Here is a 19,729-nt window from a genome sequence, read left to right as displayed (position 1 = left end):
AGTAAATTTTTAAAAAATTATTTCTATACATATGCTGTGCTATAATTACTCTTTAAAAAAAGTTTCCTGAACATTTACTATTCTGAATCTATAATCAGGTGAATCATGACATAATCCTCTGGAAGGGTATGTTATCTGCTAATGCCAATTCTAAATTAGTGTTTCTCTGAAATGTTTTCACAATATACGGTAAGTACAAATAAGATGCATAGGTCATATTTGCTCTGAATCTCATTTTGGATCTCCTTTTAATTTGATGTTTAAAAACAACAAAGTTATTAGATATCAAGTAGACAAGACTGCAGTCCTGGCCAAGACAGCACCAAGGGTGAATACTCCTCTCCAACACTGAGATTGAAGGGTTTAGCAAATTCACCCAAAGGAAAACAGGCAGGTTTAAACATCATAACTCAAATTTTTTTGCTTACATTGGTAAATGTGCAATTAATGTAGAAAATGAAACTGTTTACAAGAAAAAGAAAATTCACCTATAATCCCATCCGATACTACCATGTTATAATCCCATCCGATACTACCATGTTATAATCCCATCAGATACTAATTTCCTTCCAGCGTTTGACGTCCAAAGCACACCACATACTGAGTCCTTGCTTTCCTTCTGTACCTTAAATCCTGCTGGTACTAAAACTTAAATGTATCCCCAATCCATTTTCATCCCTGCATCCTTACTACCACTCTTCTTGATCAGATGATCACAAGAGCTTCCACCACATAGGTGAAGCTGTCCTCCACATAGGGCCAGAAGGATCCCACTGAAGTGCAAATCAGACCGTGCCTTTCTCCCACTTAAAAAGCTTTGGTGCCTCCTCAATGCCTGTGGAATGAAGTTCAAGCTTATTATCATGGAAGACAAAACCTTCCATGGCCCTCCATGGTCCTGTCTACTTCCCCAGACTCACCTTCTGCTGCCCTGTGCCTCTACTTGCAGAGTTTCCTGTATATTCATATAGCATGTTTTTTGTGCTTTTGTTTATGCTATGTCCTCAACTTGGAATACGCTTCCTCCACTTCTTGAACTCGGTAACTCTGATTTATCCTTCAAGATCCAGTCACAACTTATTTTCTCCAGGGCAACTTCCCTGAATACCCAGGCAGGGCTAAGAGCCCATCTTTGATGATGATGTCCCAAAGCATTCAGCCTACTTCTGTCCCTTTATCATTCAGTTATTGACACAATGATGTTGTGTAACAAACCACCCCAAAACGCAGCAGTCTACATGTCAACATTTATTGTCAGGTTCACAAGTCTTTGGGTCAGAGGAGGAGGCTGCTCTACATGTCTTATTCTGGGATCCAGGCTGCATGGACAGTGGAAACCAAGGGCACTCCAAGGGCAGAGGTCAGAACTCCCACAGAGACAAGGGAAAATACATGACGCCTCTTAAGCCCTAAGTTTAAGGGTCACACACTGTAGTTTCATGAACTAAAGCAAGTCCATGACCAAGTTCCCTACCAACGGGGAAGGAAGTGTGCTCGTCTCAAGGAGATGGGGAAGGAGGAAGGAAACATCTGCTAAACAAGGAGCTCATCTAACACAGTGCTCATGTCATAAATGGTAACTATCTTTCCAGTTGCTTGGTCCAAAAACCTCATTCATCCTTAACTCTTCTCTTCCTTTTTCTTGATGTCCAATCCATCAATAAATCCTCTTGGCTCTATCCTTCGAAGACATCTAGAATTGTATACTTCTCTCCCCCTTGAGCACTTACTTTTCTGGTCCAGGCCACCTTCATCTCTCCCTTGGATAATTGCAACAACCTCTTACTGGGTCTTCAGGCTTCTGCTCTTGCCCCTTACAATTCATCCCATCCCAACAGCCAGGGTGATCCCCTTCAAGCATATACCAGATCCTGCTAACGCCGCTTCTTGAAACCCTCCAGTGACTCCCTATCTCACCAGAGAAAAAGCCACAGTGCTACAAGTGCTTCTTAGGGCTTTGGCCATCTGTCTCCTGCTGTTGCTCTGGCCTCACCTCTTCCCTCGTTCTCCTCTTCACCCACTCTGCCCCAGTAGTTGGCCTCCTTGCTGGTCCTCAGAAACACCAGATGCTCTCCCTCTTCTGCTTTGCACTCTTCTCCCTCTTTGTACCAATGACCCTCTGTCTGGAGCGCTCCTTCCTCATATATATCTACATAGATAGCTCCCTCCTTCACCAACTCTCTGTACAAAATCACCTCTTCAGGGAGTTCCTGCCTAACCACCAATGTAAAACAGAAACCTGAAGTCCCCAGGCCCCCAGTAAAACATAAGCTCCACGAGGGCAGGGAGTCTGTTTTGCTTATGGCTGTATTCAAAGATTGAGAACAGTGCCTGGAACAGGGTGGGAACTCAATGACTATTTGTTGAATGAGCGGCCAGCAGTGCCATATAATATTAGAACAACTGGGTTACGTCTAGTCTCACCATGGGTAGGCAGTGACCACATCTCACTTCTCCTTGCATCTCCAGTGCTGGGCACAGCTTCTAGGACACAGAAAGCACAGTAAGCACAGGCTGAACTGGCTGGAACATTTTGTAAGGATGGATTACTGGAAAGCACTCAAGCTTTCCATCTAACAGACTCTTACTGTTTCTACTGCTTGTCAACTGGGTTTATTTGGAAGGTAATGTTTTCCCAGGAATTACTATGAGGCTGAATGTAAAGAAACGCAGGTCTAATGGGCAAGAGACCGCGCCTGCCTTAATCCTCATTTATCTCCAGGGTGCTAGCACAGTGCTCGGCATGGGGTAAATACACTATTCATTTTTGTTGATTAAATGAATAAATAAATGAATACATGAGTTCTTTTATGAGCCAATCCATGGACCAAAGTGGCTTAGGTGTGCTTGTGGACGAAAGCTTTGGAAGGATCGAGGAACAGAGAGTTGTTAACTCAGCATCACTCTGCAGCTATACAGTATGCCTCAGCTCCAACACAGCAAACAGACCCAAAAATCATGCTTGCTAAAAGCCAGTGCACCACGAACAGCAGTCACCGTGCTGCCCCCCTTTGGAATTCAGATGGCAAAAGCAATGCAGCCTCATCCCGCCACTCTCAGTTTCTCTGTGTATCTGAGGAGTGAGCTGCAAGGTGTCCCAGCCACCGCAGGGGTAAATTCTGCAGACCCTCTGCTTCCCACCCATTCCCATAACTTCTCACCATGAAGACAGTGATCCTGCATGGGGGAGGGGGACCTGTTACAGAATAGAGGTGGATGGCCCCTTGGTGAAAGTCATAAGACTGAAAAGGATGTGGGGGGAGTGGACAGACTGGCACTTAAATAAGAGGCTTAGGGCCTTGGGAGCAACAGGAATGGTACATCCCATTAGGGATGACTTCCCCCAACATTCTGATGCCAACGCACCTGCTGGTAACTTAGAGCGCGGGGCAAAGTCAGCTCTCTGGGCTCAGCCAGTCTTACTCCCGGCCTGCCCCTGGGTGTGGATACACAGGGTATTGCCTCACACGGTTTCAGCACCTTTGACTCTTAGCAACAGGCCCTCATCTCTCTCTTCCTCTTCACCAGGAAGGACCCTGAACCTGCCCCTTCAGGGTCGCGCTCAGGGTTTTAGAGCACGTGCCAGAGCAGTTGGTATCTTTATCAGATGAGCACTTCCCAGTGTTAGAATTATGGAATGTGGAGTCAGCCATACTCAAGTTCAAATCCCAGCTGCCACTGAAGTCTCTGGGCCTCAGTTCCCCTCTCTATAAAGAGGAATGATAATTTTATCTACTTCCTAGGTTTGTCATGAGAATTCAATGAGCTAAATATGTAAAGAATTCAGCCCAGGGTCTGGCACATAGTAAGCATTCAATAAATAATACCGCAGTAGCAAAAACTGTAAGAGTCATATGCTTTAACACTGTCTCCCATTCTAATGGGTACAGAGACCAACCAACCATGCTTAGGTCGACCCCATGCGGGGATAGGACAGGAAGGCAGGGGAAAGGTGGGGCTGCTTCTATGTAAGCGAACCATGGGGTTTCCTGAGGGTCCCTCCTTCTCTTTCAACTCACACCTCCTGGCTAATTTCCTGAGTCACAGCTTTGAGCAATCCCTCTACCATGGAGCACTGACCTGTGGTTGACAGAGTTATGTGTGAGAAAGAGAGAGAAAGGGAAAGGAGAAGGAGATAGAGAGAGAGACAAAGACAGAGAGTGTGCAGAACGAGGGAAGAGAGCCCTGGAGCCTCCAGAGAGGCCTGGAACTGTCAAGTGCTGGGGTGGGGCAAGGTTCACACAGGCAGACCTGCCTTCCTGTGTCTGTTCCCTGTGGTTCCAGCTGAAAAAGCAGATAGCTGAGGAAGGGCTCTTCTGGGAGCTCAGCAAATGAGAACCAAGCAGCATCTTTAATCTGGATAAGGATGTGCAGAGTGTATGTGAATTCCTCTCTGGATACATGAGCGTGTTTGTGTTTATTTAATTATGAGAAGTCATGTAAAATGCTGGATAATGTGCATAACCTATGCGAAACCATCTGTGGGTAAAGTAGCTGATACCCATCACAGTCTACCCGTTGGTGAATGTTCTCTGCCCTCTGGGCCTTTGCACCTGCCAGCCCCTCTTCCTGGAACGTCCATTCCCTGTTACTCTCCTCCCCACACCTGCCTCGCCCCTGTTAGCTTCTACCCATCCTCAGGGCTCACACTCTGCCTCCTCTTGGAAGTCCCCCATATTTGTAGCTGGGTGGCATATCCCAAGACACTTACGTCACCCTGTGGTCCTTACCTAGTCACTTGTCATTCTCTCTAGCAAGACCCTGAGTTCCTCAGAGGCAAGGATTGTATTTTATTTAGGTCTCTATCCCCAGGGCCCGGCACACAGTGGGTGCTCAAATATACCTGCTGAATTAGAATAAAACACTCGAGTTGCTCATCTGTTTCCTTGAAAGATAGCCTCTATTCTCCTTAGGCAAGCCTCTGAATCCGTCAGAGGGGACTTGTTATAAAACCAACAAGCAGAGCAATCCATTACTTCTGGGACTTCACAGCGTCATGGTGATGGCTTAAGGAGCCCCTTAACGATGTCAGTAGCTGCCAATTAAGTAAACCAAAAATCGGGATGGAAGCCAAAGTATCAACAGAGACACTGTCAACACTGCCTGACTAAGAAAGGCGGTGCAGTCACCTGCAGATTCAGCTCAGCACCCAGGGCCCTGCACCTTCATTGTGAATTATCAAGGACTCTGCTCCAATGCCCTGCTCCAAGCTTCTGTCCTGCTACCTGCACCTTCCACCTGAGGACTGACACAGGTGAAGCTGCAAAATTAAATCCAACAATGGGTGTGTCTGCTTTGTTAGAAATGGCACTTGAAGACCAACACCCTGAAAGAGACAAATTTTCCATGTTTACACTCTCTGCTAACCTACAAGCCACATGTATCTTAATATCGGCTGATACTTGTCACATATTGTGTTAAGCAACTTATACGGATTATCTTATTTAGTTTACAACAACTCCATGAGGCAGAAAACAGTATAATCCCCATTATACCGGTTAAGCTAGAACACAGAGGAAGCTTAAGTTATACACGCAAACACAAAGACAGTATGCAGCAGAGCTGGGATTTGAACTCGGACGCTCTGATTCTAGAGCCCAACCAAACACTAATCACCCAGCCATCTCTCTCATGCAAAGACTGATCAGCCCCGTCCCAAGAAATTCTAGGATCACCAATGGCTCATATACAATCATCCTTCCCAAATTCTGAAACGCTTAGGACACAGAGAACCCATTAGGAAATGCAGGGAGTAAGTCTAGGATGAATAAGGGAAGGCCTCCTGCGGAAGCCAAAGTATCAACAGAGACACTGTCAACACTGCCTGGCTAAGATATTTACAGATAATAAAGTCAAGGAGGGAGGGAGTAACCAGTGTCAGAGTTTGAGAGTCACGCCTTTGAGAGGGTCACTGGAGCAGGGAGCCAGCCCTACCCACCCCACCCTGGGGTCAGAACCCTGGACTCTGAGGACCTAGGGGCTGTGTAAATCCCCCTGGAAAAGCCAAGGCAAGAAATGCTGGCTAGCTGATTCATGTGCTGGACTTGAACCACCTTTCTTGGATCTGAGCTCCTAAATGGAAATTAAACGCTGAAGGATATTTGCCTTTTATGATCCTCCGGGGCCCGGGCTTATTTATATGGTGAAGGTTAATGAAACAATCAAGTGTATGCATGAAAGCTAAAACATGGATTGAAACTTCAATTTTCATCTGCAGTAATGAGCACTAGGCTCAGGTTCTTACCCTGCATTTCACATCCATTAATTATTTCAGTGACTCCAGTTACAATTAACAAGGATTCAGCCATGTGTGTTAAATCTTAACATTCAGTTTTCTCATCCATCAGCTGAGTGGGAGATGTGCAGAAGGGAGGGCTGGAGGGCAGGATGAGGCTCCGAAGTCCTTTCTTGGCTAAACTGTACTGATCCAGACCTATGTGCCCAACACATGCCATGCACTTCACCTGCTTTACCTCACTAAATCCTCACAATATAATTTCAGTAATTGTTTTAAACTCTCTTATGTCATTGCTGCCTCCCAGGTAACCCCTCAGAACCTGCACTTGATTCTCCACAAGGCTCCTCGTATGCCCCGCTCTGTCCTCACACCCTGCTTCTTCATCTCCAGATACGCTCCTACTTCACCCTCCAAAAAGCATAGTCTCCCCTCAGCAAAACCCCCCGTGTCATTGCCCCCTCCTCTTAGAGATGCGTCACCTTCTTGCTCTTTCTGCAGACAGGCTCCCCTAAGGACACACTTCCCCTGCAGTCCTCCCAGGCGGGGGGCTGGCTTTCCTCTCACAGTCCTCATACCACTGGGCCTAAAGAAGGGGGGGAGGGAGCACATACCTCTCTTGCTGTTCCTTATGACTTCCAGACCTTTCTCCTTCTCTCCTCGCTAAGAACACTGAGTTCTGAACCATATTTCATCAGACTATGTCACCCATAATTCCATATCATTGGAATCTGCAACAATGGGTCAATCCCTGTCATTTCTCCATGGTTTTAGTTACTGCTATTTAAATTCTTGATACTTTAATATATACACAGACCATCCTTTTAACGCCCTGACTCAGTTTTATGAGCTCATCTCCTCCAGTGGTCTTACTTTAGTCACGATGAGCCTACCTGAGCCTATACCTGTCATGATCAATAAATGCAAACTCTCCATAATCTCTGACTACTAGCTCAAATTTTTATATCTCCCTCTAATATCCCAACTCTGTCAATCTTTTGCCTACCCCCAAGACTTCCAACTCACTAATCTAACCATCTTTTTTTCAATAGACCTTATATTTTAGAGCCGTTTTACGTTCACAGCAATATCGAGCAGAAGGTACAGAGTGTTACTATATACTCCCTGCCCTCACACATAGCCTCCCCCATTATCAGCATCCCCCATCAGAGTGGAACACTTGTTACAACTGATGAACCTACACTGACACATCATTAGCAGCCAAAGTCCATACTTTATATTAAGGTTCACTCCAGGTTTTATACATTCTGTGAATGTGGGCAAATGTATAATGACATATATGTACCATTGTGGTATCACGCAGAGTAGTTTCACTGCCCTAAAAACCCTCTATGTTCCACCTATTCATCCTTCTCACTCCCCAACCCCTGGCCACTGCGATCTTTTTACTATCTCCATAGTTTGGCCTTTTCCAGAATGTCATATAGTTGGAATCACACAGTATTTTTTAGCCTTTTAAATTAGCTTCTTTCACTTAGTTATATGCATTTAAGGCTCCCCCATGTCTTTTAATGGCTTGATAGTTCACTTCTTTTTAGCACTGAGTAATATTCCACTGTCTGGATGTACCACAGTTTATTTATCCATTCACCTACTGAAGGACATCTTGCTTGCTTCCAAATTTTGGCAATTACAAATAAAGCTGCTATAAACATCCGTATGCAAGTTTTTGTGTAGACATAGTTTTCAACTCCTTTGGGTAAATACCAAGGAGCACGACTGTTGGATCATATGGTAAAAGTATACTTCATTTTGTAGGAAACCACCAACTTTATATTTAAAGTGGGTTTCTTGTAGACAACATATAGCTGGGTCCTTCCACATTCCTTCTTCCCTGGAAGTCTTGCCTCCCTTCATACCAGCCTCAATTCCATGGACTATCATTACAATCCCCCCCACATACATCTCAGTTCCTCTGCCTCTCTCTTGATTTCTTCTATCTTTTGGCAAAAAAAAATAGAATCCTGGTAAAATCGAATTGTCTGCTGGCACCCAGGGAGGTGAATGTGGTTACAGAGAATCAACCACATTAGCTGGGCTCATTTTAAATTTCTAACCATGAATTTCAAAGGGGCTCTTACTGTTCTTCAGCAATAATATCCTGTCTCCTTAATCAATTCACTCTTAAATCTCCCTAAAATCTATTTCAGACCTCTTCTCCTCAAACTTCCATCGCTTTCTCCCCAATTCTTACTCTCAGCTGATAATTTTTCTTCCTATTTCACTAGAAAAAAAATTGAAACAATAGAAAGAAAATGTCTACAGAGTCCTACCACCAATGCATCCATCTACCAGCATCCTCACTCACATACTGGACCTTCCCTCCCACCACAGATAAACCATATGTGACTCTATCCGAATTCATTCCTCTATTTATACACTATACCTCATCTTCTGTCATATACACTGTTGAGTTACTGGATTCATACAATGATATACTGATATCATATACAATGAGCAGCATAATTAGCTACTGGAAAATTTCCAGCAACATAAAAATTATTATGGTTTCTCCCATAAGGAGAAGGAGGGAAAGAAGGAAGGGAGGAAGAGTGAGAGAGAAGAAAAGAGAAAGCTTCTCTTGACTCCACTTCTCACACCAGCTACTTATCTATTTCTCTGCCTTCCTGTTTAATAAAACTCCTCAAAACTCCTCTCTGTCTGTATTACTGGCTTCAATTCTTCTCTCTCTTCCCATTCTTTAATCCTCACCAGTCACACCCTCCACTCAAAACTGCTCCCATCAAGGTGACCAATGACCTCCAAGTTGCTATATCCAATGATCAATTCTCTGTCCTCCTCTTATTTGGGAATAATATTATACTATCAGCTTTATAAGGTAACTGTGACCATTTAATGAAATACTACAATGCTTAGAAAACTTTTATTGTAATCATTTCTTAAAAACTCAGTCTAAATGTCAAAAACAGAAAACCTCCTAGGTTTACAGCATGCACACGTCTGTTGATTTATCTCCGTTTGTATTTCAGTTGCAGCTTTCAATAAACACTCCTTCCCCATAAGTGGGTCTCTGAAGGGAAGAGAGGGGTGTGTGGATTTGAGGCCCACACTCTTTTTCAATCTAATTTCTAAGGTCTCCATGGAGGAATAAGTGTTAATTATCCTGTATTGTGTGGGTGTCTCCACAGCATCAGTCTGAGAAATTCATTTAACTTTGACCAATCAGAATAATGAGCTTCTCTCTCTCTCTCTTCTGATTTAAGTTTGTCAGTAGCTTTGAAAAAGTTTGAGAATTGGGGTTTTTAACCAAAGTCAAACAAACTAATAACTTCCTAAAATTGGTGTTGTCAAAACAATAGCTTCAGCACCAAAAATTCAAGGTATCAAAATAACATGTTAGATCATTTTGGTTTGTCTTCTGTGTTAAAGCCAGAGATTCATCTCAATAATAAGTGAGTTTGTGAAATTTATGGACCAAAAGGAAAGGGAAGAAATTCTGGGCCAATCAAAAATCAAAGAATCTCTGTTAATATCTGTGTTGAGCAGAGCACAAGAAATAAATGGTGGATGAATATTCTAAAAACTGTTCAATACACTGACCAAATAAAACACTCTGAGCAAGTAATTTTGGGTTGAAAGCCAGCAAAAATTTGTTAGCAACATTTTGTTCCTAGAAATAATACTTTGTAAATCTTCAAACCAATGTAAAAGCATCTAACTGACCATTTTATTAGTCATATTAATAAATGCTTCTAAGCTTAAGTGTTCAAGAGTAAACAATCCATATGTGCAAACAAAATGTTTACCTATGTAGAAAATTCCAAAGAATCTACAAAGCACAGGTAAGTGAGTTTAGCCAGGTCATAGGATATAAGGTTAACATACAAAAATGAATCATATTTCTATATACAGTAATGAATAATTAGACACCAAACATTTAAAAAATATTTCCAATAGTTAAAAAGTGAAATATTTATACAAGTCTTACAAAACATATGTAGACTCTAGAGGCTGAAAGCTATAAAACACTAATGCAAGCAATCAAAGAAGACCTAAATAATGGAGAGATACACCATGTTCATGGTTTGGAAGATTCAACACAGTTAGGATGTCAGTTCTCCCCCAAACTATATATAGACTTAACATAATTCCAATAAAATTCATAGCAGAATTTCTTGTAGATATGAACAAGCTTATCCAAAAATGAATATGAAAAAGAAAGGAATGAGAAAAGCCATAACTACTTTTTTAAGAATGGTAAAGTTGGAGGACTCAAAGTACCTCATTTTAAGACTTAACAAAGCTATGAAAATAAAGATAGTGGGTGTTACTGAAAAAATAGATATACAGATCAAGGAAACAGAATAGAAAGCACAGAATTAAACCCATACAAATATGGTCAACAATTTCTGACAACTGTGCAAAAACAACTTGATGGAGTAAGAATAATAATTCAACAAATGAGGCTGGAACAAATAAATATCCACGTGCTATAAAAGGAACCCTGACCTGTACCTTACACCTTATGTAAAAGTTAACATAAAATGGTTCGTAGACCTAAATATAAAATGTAAACTATAAAACTTCTAGAGGACAACACAGGAGGACACATCTGAGACCCTGTGTTAAAAAAGGTTTCTTAGCTTATGACACCAAAAGCATAATCATAAAATAAAAAGTGATAAAGTTGGACATCACCAAAATTTAAAACTTCTATTTTTTGAATGATACTGTTAAGAGAATGAAAAGATAAGCCACAGACTGAGAGAAAATATTTACAAACCCTATCTCTTACAAAGGAATTATATCCAGAATATATATAAGAACTCTCAAAACTCAATAAGAAACTCAGTTTTTTAAAAAAACTAACAAAGGATTTGAACAGACACTTCATCAAAAAGATACAAAGATGGCAAATAAGCACATAAAAAGACGCTCAATATCATTAGCCATTAGGGGATGCAAATCAAAACCACAATGAGAGACCACAACACAGAAAATAAATTGACCGTGGAGAGAACATGGAGCAGCCAGAACTCTCATAATTGGTTGGTGGTAATTGGCAGCTCTTCTAAAATTAAACATATACTTGCTATATACTCAGCAATCCCACACTTAGATATTTACCCTGGAGAACTAAAAACTTATCTTCACACAAGAACCTGTACATGAATGTTTATAGAAACTTTAGTCATAATTGTCAAAAACTGGGAATAACCAAATCCTTCAATGAGTGAACGTATAAACAAACTGATACATGCATGCAGTAGATGTGAAATAAAAAGAAATGAACTATTAACACACACAACAATATGGATGAATCTCAAAGGAATTATACTGAGTGAAAGAAGCCAGTCTCAAAAGATTATATACTATACGACTCCACTTATATGGCATTCTGGAAAAGGCAAAACTCCAGGGCCTCTTTGTTCCATGCCCAGCACAGCTACAGCTCACGGTCCCAAGAAGCACTGCAGCATGTAGCAGCTTCAAAGCCCTGAATCTGGACAAGCTGACTTGTCTGCTAACTCTGTGTCCATCCAGCAGTCCCCACAAGCTAAGAATGGTGGTCCCTTGTCACTTTCTTTAAGAAGAGACTTGAGTATGCCCTAACAGGAGATTAAGTAAAGAAGATGTGCATACAGCAGTTCACTGAGATGGATGGCAAGGTCCATACTGATATAACCCACTCTGCTGGTTTTTTGGATATCATCAGTACTGACAAGACTAGAGAAAATTTCCACCTGACTATCACACCAAGGGTCACTTCGTTGTTCACTGTATTACTCCTAAAGAGGCCAAGTGTAAGTTGTGCAAAATGAGAAAGATCTTTGTGGGTACAAAAAGAGATCTCTCATTTGGTAAGCTGTGATGCTGACACTACCCACTACTCTGATCTCATCAAGGTGAACATCATTCAGACTGACTTGGGGACGGGCAAGAGTACAGATTTAATCAAGTTCAATACTGATAACCTGCGTGTGGTAACTGGAGGTGCTACCCTGGGAAGGACGGATGTGATCACCAGAGATGAAGAGAAGTGAACAAATTCAGAGTATATTTTTAATATATGGATTAGACATGAGTGAGAGAGAGAGAGAAGAGTCAAGGGTTTCTCCAGCATTTTGTGCTCTCCTCTCCAAGGGCCAGTCTTGCTCCCAGTCCAGTAACTAAAAACCACAGAAAGCAAGAGGTCTAGAGTTTGAAATCAGTGGTCAAACTAAGGTGGTAACTGATTAAAATTACCAGTTACAGGCTTTCTTTTTATTGTCAATTTTTATTTATTTAGGTTTTTATTTATTTTGTTATTTGTGTTATTTCCTGTTAACTACACTAAGCATTTTCCATTGTTTTGGTATTGATTCTCCCAATCATTATATGGTATGTATAGTATCACAGATTAAAAACTGAGATGCAGAAGACTTACATGGCTTGTCCTATTTCCCACAACTGACAAGTAGTAAAAAAGAAGTTCAAACTCCAGGTCTTTCTGACTTCAAAACCTGTGCACTCATCTACTACACTACAGAATCTGCTGGGTATTCAAATATCCACATCCCAGCCCACCCTTTATTTCTCCAAGTTAGTTGGGAGTCAGCCCCAATTAAGTCTCTAGTTTCAAGTGTGCTAAGTAGAAGGGAACACGCTGCTCACCAAGAGGAGGAAACATGGTGAGAGGGAAGAGAACAGGATTTGGGTCAGACCGACCTGTCTTGAATCTTGGCTCTACCACTTAGTCGCTATGTCATCTTAGACAAGTACACTGCTCCAATAGATTCAACAAGCATTTACTGAGTGCCTATCATGTTCCAGGAAATATTCTAGGCTCTAATGATATATTTGTGAACAAAACAGCAATGATTCCTGCCCTCGAGAAGCTTACATTCTAGTGAAAGATATGGACAATAATTATAATAAATAACATGTATGGATGTCATATAGTCATAAGTACTATGAAGAAAAAAAGCAGGAAAGGGTGATTGCAAATGGAGAAGGGTTACAATTTTTTAAAGACAGTCAAGGAAGTCTTCTGAGAAAGTGACATTTGAGCAAAGACTTGAAGGAGTTAAAAAAGTTGTTCATGTAGATACCTGGGGAAAGAGCATTCCAAGTAAAGAGAATAACTAGTACAAAGGTCTAGTCCATGCCAAGTGTGTTTGAAGAATAGCAGGGGGGTCAGAGTGGCTGGAGTGGACTGAGGGAGGAAGAAAACCACAGGAAATGAAATCAGTGAGAGAATGGAGAGGCTAGATAATATATGTCCTTATAGGACAGTATAATGAATCCACTTTTACTCTGAGTGGATGGGGAGCCACTGGAGGGTTTGAGCAGACCAGTGCCATGACCTCACTTTTCCTGAATGTCTGACTGAGGTATGGAGAATAGACTATAGAAGACCAGGATAGAATCATAGAATCAGGGAGGCCAGTTAATTTTTTTTAGAAGGTAGAGCTGGTAGGATCTGCTACTAAATTATATGTCGGTTTTGAGAAGAAGAGAGGAATCAAGGATAAATCCAAGATTTTTGTCCTGGACAACTGAGAGGTTGGGGAATACTAACAAGGTGGAGAAGACCAGGTCCAGAGTTAGTTTCATTAAGTTTGAAATGCCTATTTGGCATCCAAGTGGAAATACCAAGATGGTAATTGGATATATTTGACTCAAGTTCAGGAGAGAAGGCTGAGCTAAAGACATAAAATCTGAAGTCCTCAGCATATGGATGGTATCTAATGATCTTAGACAGGATCACTAAGGCAATGAGTGTAAACAGACAGGAGAATTCAAAGGACTGGGCACATCTTTGGGGCATTCTAAAACTAAGACATCAGGGACATGAGAATTAATCAACAAAGATGCAAAAGTACTCATTCAGGAAGAAAAACCACAGAAAAGTATGTTATGCTAGAAGCCAAGTGAAGAATGTGTATCAAGGAGGAGGAAGTGATCAGCTATGTCAAAGCACCTAACAGGTCATGTAAGATGAGGACTGAGAACCAGCCATTGGATTTAGCATATGAAAGTCACTTGTGACCTTGGAAGGACAGTCTCAGTGGAGGCAATGGGTAGAGTGTGAAAGTCTTACTGAATGGAATAAGAAAGAGTGTAAGGAGGACAACTGTCAACTATGAGTGTAAACAAGTCTAATGAGGAGTTTTTCTATAAAGTGGAACAGAAAACTAGAGTAGTAATTGGAGAGGGAAGTGGAGTCAAGAGGAGTTCCTTCTTAAGACAAGACAATAGCAACATGTTCGTATACTAAGCCAACAGAGAAAGGGAGAAATTAACAGTGCAGGGGAGAGAAAGGAAGAGCGCAGGAGCCATGTCCTTGAGTGGCGTAGGGAACAGATATCCAACACACAAGTGGAGGAGCTGGCCTTAAATAGGAGCAGCAAGAGTAAGAAGAGGGAAGAGAGTCCATGAGCACAGATGAAAGTAGACTATGTGGATGGTGCGAACATGTGAAGCTTCTCTTCCAATGAGTTCTATTTTCCAAGTAAAATAGGAAACTAGGAGGGGGATGAAGTGTTAGAAAACTGAGACTAGACAGGTATGAAACGCTTGTTTGGGACAGGGAGGAGGGTAAGTTGCCCAGGAGCGCCGCGGACTGCTTGAGGTTGGAGGTAGTGAGTTTACAGCACGCCTGCTCGGTGCAGGTGTGTGCTCTCCAGCCGCGTTAACTGTGCAGAGGCGGGAGCAGAGTAGCGGAGAGCTAGACGCGACCAAGGTCAGGCTTTCATCCAGTGAGGAGGACAAAATAAGAGGAGGGTAAGAGAGTCGATGTGTGCAAGGATGATGATAAAGACTACCCATAAAAGAGAAGCTCTGCAAGGAGGGAGACAGGGACCTGAGGGGGATGAAAACCAGTGAAAAGGTGGTGTGGTCAATGGCTTGTAGGTTTCATGGAATCAAAGGACTGCTAGAATTAGGATCCCAGATGAAGAAAGCTGGACATATAGGAGGTAGTGGTCAGAGAGAGGGAGACCTAAAGTTAGGGTCGTGGAGGAGCTGCAGTTACTGGGAATAACTAAGAGAATGAATGGTTGAGTTGGAGTTGAGGATAAGGTCACTGGAAAAGATGGTGTCAAGGAAATGAGAGGGCAGGGTAATGGAAGGGACATCTTCTTGGGTACTGAAACCACCAATAACAACAGCAGTTAATGTTGGGAGAGCGACAGTAAGACAGAAGCTAAAATCTTCAAGGAAGGTGACAGAGTAACCAGAGATGAGTAAGCGACCAATATAAGGAAAAGTGGATTCAGCCTGTTAGTTTCTCTGAGTCTCAGTTTTCTTGCTTGTGAGCTGGAAATGCTGACAGTCCTTCTAACATGAGGTTTTTATAAGGATTAAGTAAGATGATGGAGGTAGAACAGCTGTCACCCACTGGGCCTGGCAGACTTCAGTGTGCAGGAATATGGAATTATTTGTAAAAGGGCACCTGTGAAGTCTTAGGTATATGTCTCATCTTTCCAACTCAAGTTGAGGAGTGTGGCTCAAAGGCTCGCTGAGCTCAGGGTTGACCCATTTCTCCTAATCATCACAACTCCGCAGAGATGTGCACCCATGGCTCTCTCTGGGAGGCCTGGGCCTGGCATGACCCTCACGTCTGCATCTATCCCATGTCCCATCTACCCATGTCCATGTCATCTCTGTCTTCCTGGCAGGCCCAGGCCTGCCTCCTCCAGCCATCTGCAGACACCAGGCATGTTGCCTTCCAGACTGATACAGAAGGCAAAAAGCAAACCAGCCGTTTTGGTTGCTCTGGTGTGTCTCCCTTTTTTATGGCCCGGCTAGCTGAAAGAGCCCAGGGAAGTGAAAGTCTCTAATGAAGTGGTACCTTCTGTTCTGAACTGCACTGAACCCAGAAATGCGCAGAGGCTCTGGGACGGCACAGCCTGACTCGCCCATGACAGTCTGCCTGAGCTGAGCGTCATTTGTCTACCCAGCATTTCCAAAACACCCTGCTTATCCCTAAATGATATATAGAAATGAAGGGTAGCCACTCTTGTCTGAAAACATTTTCTTGACCCTTTTCCTTTTAGCAAACAAACATTTATCAACACTTACTTCTTTCTCTAACGTAAAGGGACATTTTGAAGCAGCAGTGCTGCAAGGAGAAACGAATCATTAATTTAGAAAAATTGTTGAGCTTCTGCAGTTTTTCAGCCTCCCATCTATGTGCTGAGGAATCCAGGTTCTGGAAAAGCATAACTGCACTCCTATCTACCAACTACTATTTACCGCTCTCAGGGCTTTCGACATTGATTAACACTGAAAGTGACATTTGGTTCTTGTGTTGCTTCTGAATAGACTTGTTTCAACTAAGAAACCAATAAGGAAGCCTTTAGGGGAAAATATTTTGGGGGCGTAGTGGTTTGAAGGTGACATGAAACATTCTTTTGTCCAACATTTCGGATCATTATCTGGAACTGAAGCAGTGTGTTTTAGGGGAGAGAGAAGTTGGCATGTCACTAGGAAAGGCAGTCAGCCTCTGAAAGATAATTTAGAAACGTATGCCTAGGGAGGAGATGAGAGAAACCCAGAGGCAACTCATTAAAAAAAACAAAACAAAACAAAAAGGAGGTCAAGGTCTGAAAATGATTATTCAACAGGCAAGTAATTTAAGGTGTCATGATTTGCTGTACAAAAGGATCTGTGGTAGGAAAGGATTCTGTTAGATTTAAATTACATTTGATTTTTAAATTTATAATTTACAAGCAGATTTTCCAGCACGTTAAAAGAAAGCACACCTGTGTACATTTTTCCCCCAAAGTTAGCATATCAGCCGTATCTTTCCAGTAAACTTCCTGCGTAGAGCAGTTGCCATTACAGATCGGTAGTAAATGATTTAAGTGATATTTCCATCAGCCTTAAAAGTGCATTTCCTTATCACTCCTCCCTCAGATTTGGCTCAAAATCAGGCAAGGAGGACTGCTGCTTTCAAAGAGCTCAGGGTGGGCTTTGGCAGACTTCAGAATTACTTAGAGAACGAGGCTAAAAGATTCCTGGGCCTCATCCCCAGGAACTCTAAGTCAGTAAGTCTGCAACGGGGCCTGGAAATCATAGTTATAGCATGCACCCAAGGTAACTCTGATAGAGGGGGCTAAGGAGCACACCTTGACGAATCTTGGCTTAGAGAAGATGCCCTCTAGATTGTTGTGTCAAGAGAAGTTGCCCTGCCTTCTGGATCCAGCATACCCTCTGGTTCCAACGCACTCCAAGCTCGCGCTTGGTGCACAGCTTTGCTGAGCGACACTGCTATGCTAGGCAAGCCCACCTGCGGGGCTCAGTGTGACACACCCCTGATTTCTCTTTATTCTGTTAGAACGATTACAGGAAGTTATCTATGCAATGCAAGGATTTTGTGGTGGGCGTGCTGGACCTGTGCCGAGACACAGAAGAGGTGGAAGCGATTTTAAATGGTGATGTGAACTTCCAAGTCTGGTCCGACCACCACCGTCCAAGTCTGAGCCGGATCAAACTCGCCATTAAATACGAAGTCAAGAAGGTAAGCTTCCCAACCGCCCCCGGCCTTCCCAGCTCCAGGGCTGCTGGCCTACCTTTGTGTTCATGCTTGTTTTCTGTTCCCACAAGGGGATGGTAACAACACTGAGTACCCGACTTGCCTCTAGACAGGGAACTTCCAGACTTGCAGGACTGCTCAGAGCTCCTTCCTTCACCCCCAGCCCACCAGGAGAGAGAGATGAATCATGACAGTTACTCCGTGAACAGGCTTCAAGCCTGGAGAACAAAAGAGCAGATTCTCAACCTCCAAGCCACTAGCAAGGACAAGATTACAGTGAACGCTCCCATCAGCTAGCAGGCCGATTCCCAAGCTTTCATGAAAAACATATCACTCAGCTCTGTGAACAGCATTTATTGAGCTTTCCCTGTGTGCCTGGGGACTTGTGTAGAAAATGTCTTAGTGTAGAGGATTTGTGGGATCCATGGTTCTGGGAGGCTCAGAGGAATTTCACTCTCAAGGCTTATGAAAAGCTTTAATAGGAAGCATGACTAGACTTTCAAAAGAGTAAGTCCCAGCTCCTCAATCAACCTCAAGGTGTCTTTAATGGCCACCAGCACCCAGTAGCCCTCACACCCACAGTGGCTGGTCAGACTGAGTCCCTAAGGAGCAAAATTCAATTATGGTTCCACTTTGGATATACTCTGGATTCTTTAGAATCTGCTCTTATGTTAGACGACATCATTCATCCTGATGAAAACTGCAGAGCTCCAAAGATCCATATGCTTAAATACCAATGTGCTTTCCACATAAGCAAGATGGCTGATCAGTCTTTAAGGGTTTGGTTTTTTTTTTCCAGCTCTTTTACAGGGTGACTACTGGGGGGGATTTCCAATGCCCCCAAATTGGCCTCTTGGCATTTCTCCTCTTGTCTGATTATCTTAATTTGTGTAGGATGAACCATCCTTCAAGAAACCATGTATATCTGTGGTATTCATCTAGAGAGAGCTTCCAAGTTTGATAAAAATCTTCCTGTCCTTTTACTTTTAATAATAATCAAAAATTCTAGGAAAAATAGCTTTTTTCAAAGACTCTGAGTCCTGAAGATAAAATTGATAAATCATGGGAAATGTGGCCTTAGATTAATCTTCAGAAGCATAGAATTACAGGAGGGGAGGAGTCAGGCTGCAGTTTCAAGTATGTACAATCCTATTTACTTAGTGTAGGGAAACTCACTTTTTAGCTTATCTCAAGGGCTCACTGAGGCGCTTCAGCAAAGCACAGCAATCCCTTCCTAAAGGTGCTGAGATATCCATGATCTTGGGGTTCAAAGAAACCCTGCAGAAGAGACTGCTTGGTAATGAATGGTAACAAGCCTGAGTTTCTAGCATTTCCTTCCTTCCCCAAGCCACAGTATTCTCTTGCTTCCCAACACAGGGTGAAAGGTGAAGATGTATTTGACACCCCAAAGAAAAGACGATGTTTGGCATTTGCAGATTTACGTTCACAGTTTTGGCTATTCACAAGCAATTCCAACAGCCCATGAAAATGCAAGCATTCACCATTTTTCTGAAACATAAATCCAACTGAGCAACACAGTCACTGAGGGCAAATCACTGAGCAAGTCCAGGGTTTGGCTACCACTTCAGAGCCTATATGTTCCTTCTCATTGTCAACTACCAAGTACAAAACAGCCCTGGTGATGGATGAGAAGAAAAAAGTGAAAACACTCTATGAACATGACAGTTTTGGTCAGAATAAAGAGGTTTTGTGAGGGAAATTATTTACTCTAGTGGTATTTGCTAATTAGGAGAATCATAAAGGTCTCAAGAAACACTCATCATGAATGTCAAGTGTCTGCTGCAATCCATAGGTAGGAAGATGATAAATGACCTGCATAAAATGTCAGCCTTGCTCATTTCAAAAATCTCCAATAGGTAATTCTCTCAAACCACATATGCCATCATAGAGAGCAGACTCACAGTTTTCCTTGACATGTATTCTATCGTGAATTACCAGCGAAAATACATAATATTTTAAAATCTTATTGA

At 42.5% G+C, this 19,729-nt stretch overlaps 1 protein-coding gene and 1 pseudogene across 3 annotated transcripts in view; both read left to right on the top strand.

The window, feature by feature from the left end:
- The window catches only part of TRPC7 (transient receptor potential cation channel subfamily C member 7), a 141,982-nt gene that overhangs the window by 34,343 nt on the left and 87,910 nt on the right, over positions 1 to 19,729 (top strand). The window contains exon 3 of one of the 3 annotated variants that reach the window (XM_029219010.1): positions 17,541 to 17,723. The exons of the other annotated variants lie outside the window; for them this stretch is intronic. Coding sequence (XP_029074843.1) covers positions 17,541 to 17,723 — 183 coding nt within the window. The remainder of the gene's footprint in view (positions 1 to 17,540; positions 17,724 to 19,729) is intronic. 3 annotated transcript variants of the gene reach the window in all.
- LOC114891670 lies at positions 11,651 to 12,261 on the top strand (annotated as a pseudogene).

This window comes from Monodon monoceros, unplaced genomic scaffold (assembly GCF_005190385.1).
Source record: "Monodon monoceros isolate NGI ecotype Baffin Bay Population unplaced genomic scaffold, NGI_Narwhal_1 Super_Scaffold_12, whole genome shotgun sequence".
Lineage (NCBI taxonomy): Eukaryota > Metazoa > Chordata > Mammalia > Artiodactyla > Monodontidae > Monodon > Monodon monoceros.
The sequence above is the reverse complement of the archived record's forward strand: the minus strand, read 5'-3'. Positions and strand labels throughout refer to the sequence as shown.